Genomic DNA, 4,839 nt, shown 5'->3' with positions numbered 1-4,839 from the left:
ATATAAACTAGTCATTACCTTGAAGGCTGCAAAAATCAGCAAGGTCACCACACTGGAGGTTTATCTCAAGGCTAATCTCACATAGACCAAATATGAAGATTTTTGTTGTTGTCGATCATCTAATAATATTGTATCCCTATTGATGGTGCGACATACCTATACTCAAAACTAAATATGGACAACAATTCATCCACTTCAGCTTGCATGTATGCATTCAATTCATACCATACTTGATCATTCTCAACTTGAGGGATTTCAACATTGCATAATAGCTGAGCACATCTATCTTGAGCTAATGACATAGGATTCTCCAACATATAATATCAATGTCACATTCTCTCATCCATAGGCTACTCCATCACTTGATCCAACAAAGACATGATGCATTGCATATTCGATACCTTGAAATCCACCACGTAATAGAACTTTACACTATTAAAGGGTCCATGGCTCAAGCCCTTGCTTGACCTATCTTTGCTTAGTACCACGTCGCTAATCCCTTGCTTAACTTCTTCACCTTGCCAACTTTGAGTTTAACTTTTTTTTGACATCAACAATGAGTATCTATTTAAAATTCATGTCTTCACATAATCAAGCCTCACCTCATTTTTAGTTAGAACATGCTTAAATCACTTTTCGAGTTCTATATCTTAGGAATAGTATGAAGAATATGCAGAACCAATGAAACTAAAGGAAGATCAATGACTCATATAAATTACTTTATTTAATCTTCATTTATCATTCGAATAATCAATAACTTGTTTGCAAGCTTTCAAATAATTAGACCAAAGATACCACATACAACCATGTCTCTTGATCATGCATACTAGCTTGCCATTTCATCTTCTATAAGTATCACTTCCAATTTTGACATCCCATCTTTGATAATATTTATATGACCTTTGATAATACAAATGCATTACATTTTTCTCAGAAAAACGAACAACCGCCATGCCTACTTTGTTAACAGGTACTCCTTTCGTTGGCTCTTTGTTTACTTGCCGAGGAATAGGCCGATCGAGAAAGGACAAAACAACGGAAAAGTCAGACAGGAATCTCTATCCAAGAAATGTGTGTACAACACAACCTGGACACGTATAGAACTTGCTGTGGGATGGTAATACCACTTGTGTCCACAAGCCAGCACAACTGGTACACTGTTAGCCGCGACACATGGATGGTATTGTTAATCGTTAACGAGGAATACTTTGACTGTGGCACACAAGGACTTGTGTGTATGCCGCTAATAGTCTAAATTCCTGGAGGCAAGTGATATCTTCGTCTTGGCTTCTCTTCTCTATATATCTTCTTTTGCTCAACACTGATCTCTTCTGTGCATGAAGTAGCAATCAAACTGGTAGCTGCAAACTGCAAGGTATGTGTCGATCCTGTTGAAGAATTGCTACTTTGTTTCATTACTCTTTCATGTTTGGGATTTATTTCCTCCTTTCAGTCTGATTTAATTATATAAATCATTTCCTATTCGAATAGGATGGTTTTGGCATAAATTTCTAATTGTTCGTTCGTTCCAGTTGTGTTGTTTTAATTGTCATGAAAATGGATGTCGTATTTTAGTATTTAATTAATTGGCCAGTCCCTTCTCTTTTTTTTTCATTTCGTGTTCCTGCTGTTGCTTCAACCTCATATTTCTTTCTTAGAGAATAGATCTGCCCCGCTTCATTTCCATAGAAACAAAGCAAGTGATGGTTTACAGTTCAGTGACCCGTACTCGAGGCTGCCATGCATATAGAAAAAGTTCATGTTCATATGCCTCAGCCTCATGGCCATTAAGGCTTATTACAGCTTGATTAACTTAAATAAGACTCACTCACCACCCTAGCGCCCTTGCCAAGCTCATTTTTGTGAGCTTCCAAAAAGAGTAGCTGCTGAAGTCCACCTGCCCATCTGATGCTCCCGAGTCTGATGGTGCCAACTTCATATTTTGAGTCACGCACTTTATATATTTTTATATTTTAATATGAAAACTTTCATAAATAAACTGAATTAATCAACCGTTGTGCGATCAAATGTTTCCAGCATCTAGCCATCCAAGGTGAACACCGACATCACTCATGTTATTTTCTCCCATTTTAAAAAATTGAAATGGTCGTTTAAGAAAAGTAACTCCAATTAATTTGTTCCATCACAAATTCATTTTAGCCCCTCATCCACGGCCAAATTAACAACCATTATCTAAAAGGTTTTTATCGTTTGATTTGTCTTTATGCTGCCAGTGAGTCAAATATTCCATGGAATCTCCTGATCTCTTCCGTGAGGTGTATTAGATGTGTCCATCCACGTAGAGGAAATTAAGACATGGTTACACTCCCAATAGGACATTCCAGAAGTCTAAAAGGTCATGGAAGATACCTAATTCGTTACCGTCCACAAATTGCGTAACGTGACCAAACAAGATTTGGACATGCACCATATATGGCCCTGCAGATAACCAGTATATACATGATCTTCACAAGTCAAAAATATTGGTGCAGAACTTGTAAGTAGACATCAGCTAGAATGTTCCGGATTTATTCCCTACTGCATCTATATAAGTAGCAACAACAATAAACAGCATGTAATTGCACTTTTAAAGCAACAACTTGACAGTTCCAAGAACACATATAGACAGATCTTAGTTATTTGCTTGTGCACTGCTTCATCTTATTCTAATACACACAGCTAACATCGAGCAGCAGGTGAAGAAAGAGTGATTGCCTAGCTAGCCAACTGTTGCGTAAATGGCCCACGATCACAAGGTGCTCGACGCGCTTGACGCGGCCAAGACGCAGTGGTACCACTTCACGGCGGTGATCATCGCCGGCATGGGCTTCTTCACCGACGCCTACGACCTATTCTCCATCTCCCTCGTCACCAAGCTCCTGGGCCGCATCTACTACTTCAACCCCAGCTCAAAGACCCCAGGCTCGCTCCCGCCGAATGTCTCCGCCGCCGTCAACGGCGTCGCCTTCTGCGGCACGCTGGCCGGGCAGCTCTTCTTCGGCTGGCTCGGGGACAAGATGGGGCGCAAGAAGGTGTACGGCATGACGCTCATGCTCATGGTCATCTGCTGCCTCGCCTCGGGCCTCTCGTTCGGGTCCTCGCCCAAGGGCGTCATGGCCACGCTCTGCTTCTTCAGGTTCTGGCTCGGCTTCGGCATCGGCGGCGACTACCCGCTCTCCGCGACCATCATGTCCGAGTACGCCAACAAGCGGACGCGCGGCGCGTTCATCGCAGCCGTCTTCGCCATGCAGGGCTTCGGCAACCTCACCGGCGGCATCGTCGCCATCATCATCTCCGCCACGTTCAAGGCGCGCTTCGACGCGCCGGCGTACAAGGACGACCCCGCCGGCTCCACCGTGCCGGCGGCGGACTACGCGTGGCGCGTCGTCCTCATGTTCGGCGCCATCCCGGCGCTGCTCACCTACTACTGGCGCATGAAGATGCCGGAGACGGCGCGATACACCGCGCTGGTCGCCAAGAACGCCAAGAAAGCGACGTCCGACATGGCGCGGGTGCTCAACGTCGAGCTCACCGAGGAGCAGAAGAAGGCGGAGGAGGAACTCGAGCGCCGCGAGGAGTACGGCCTCTTCTCCCGGCAGTTCGCCAAGCGGCACGGCCTGCACCTTCTCGGCACGACGGTGTGCTGGTTCATGCTGGACATCGCCTTCTACTCGCAGAACCTATTCCAGAAGGACATCTACACCGCCGTGAACTGGCTGCCCAAGGCGGAGACCATGAACGCCCTCGAGGAGATGTTCAGGATCTCCCGCGCGCAGACGCTCGTGGCGCTGTGCGGCACCATCCCGGGCTACTGGTTCACCGTCTTCTTCATCGACATCGTCGGCCGCTTCGCCATCCAGCTCGGCGGCTTCTTCTTCATGACGGCGTTCATGCTCGGCCTCGCCATCCCGTACCACCACTGGACGACGTCCGGGAACCACGCCGGCTTCGTCGTCATGTACGCCTTCACCTTCTTCTTCGCCAACTTCGGGCCTAACTCCACCACCTTCATCGTGCCGGCAGAGATCTTCCCGGCGCGGCTGCGGTCCACATGTCACGGCATTTCCTCAGCTGCAGGCAAGTCCGGCGCCATTGTCGGGTCATTCGGGTTCCTCTACGCGGCGCAGAGCACCGACCCGGCCAAGACGGATGCCGGTTACCCGCCAGGCATCGGCGTGCGCAACTCACTGTTCATGCTCGCCGGATGCAATGTCATCGGGTTCTTGTTCACGTTCCTTGTGCCGGAGTCCAAGGGAAAGTCGCTGGAGGAGCTCTCCGGCGAGAACGACGAGGAGGCAGCACCTGGCCAGAGCATCCAGCAGACTGTTCCGACCAATTTGAGCGAATAAATAGTATACTGTTTCTATATACTTACCAATGTCTACACTTCCGTAGGGCTATATGTTAGTCCATCAGGATTTATGAACTTGGTTGAATTGGCATGTTTGTAATATGAGCAAAGCAACACGAAAAGCTAATAATTCAGGAAGGTCTAGCTTGCAAAGCCCGTGTCACCCCCGCTCGGGCAACTCGAGCGACAGCCACACCGCCGCCCTCCGCCGCCCCTCTCCACTTCCTCCTCCCCTGCCGCCGCCAGAGGGGCCGACCGGAAGTCCACATGGCCCCTAGGATGGTGGCGGCGGGGCTTCTTCGCCGGCGTGCGTCGCACCCGGGCGGGGGAGCGGCGCGGAGACCTCGCCGGCTGGTGTGCCGATGACGATGCGGGGTGGCAAATCCATGGCCTTGGAGACCGGATCCGACCCCCCGCATGCCGGATCTACGGTGTACGGCGGTGCGGGGGATGGCGACCGGGCGAGGAGACAGAGGTGCTCGAGTGCG

The 4,839-nt window shown here is 48.6% G+C and overlaps 1 protein-coding gene across 1 annotated transcript; it reads left to right on the top strand.

The window, feature by feature from the left end:
- Window positions 1-2,500: 2,500 nt before the first annotated feature.
- LOC117863106 (probable inorganic phosphate transporter 1-5) lies at window positions 2,501-4,489 on the top strand. Its single transcript, XM_034746699.1, has one exon. The coding sequence runs from the start codon at window positions 2,739-2,741 to the stop codon at window positions 4,347-4,349; it is 1,611 nt and encodes a 536-aa protein (XP_034602590.1). The 5' UTR covers window positions 2,501-2,738; the 3' UTR covers window positions 4,350-4,489.
- The last annotated feature ends 350 nt before the right edge of the window (window positions 4,490-4,839 follow it).

Source organism: Setaria viridis, chromosome 7, assembly GCF_005286985.2.
Source record: "Setaria viridis chromosome 7, Setaria_viridis_v4.0, whole genome shotgun sequence".
Taxonomy (NCBI): Eukaryota; Viridiplantae; Streptophyta; class Magnoliopsida; order Poales; family Poaceae; genus Setaria; species Setaria viridis.
This window is presented reverse-complemented; position numbering and strand designations above follow the sequence as displayed.

Coding starts and splice junctions, on each gene's coding strand:
- LOC117863106 (XM_034746699.1), top strand. CDS start 2,739: ATGGCCCACGATCACAAGGTGCTCGACGCGCTTGACGCGGCCAAGACG.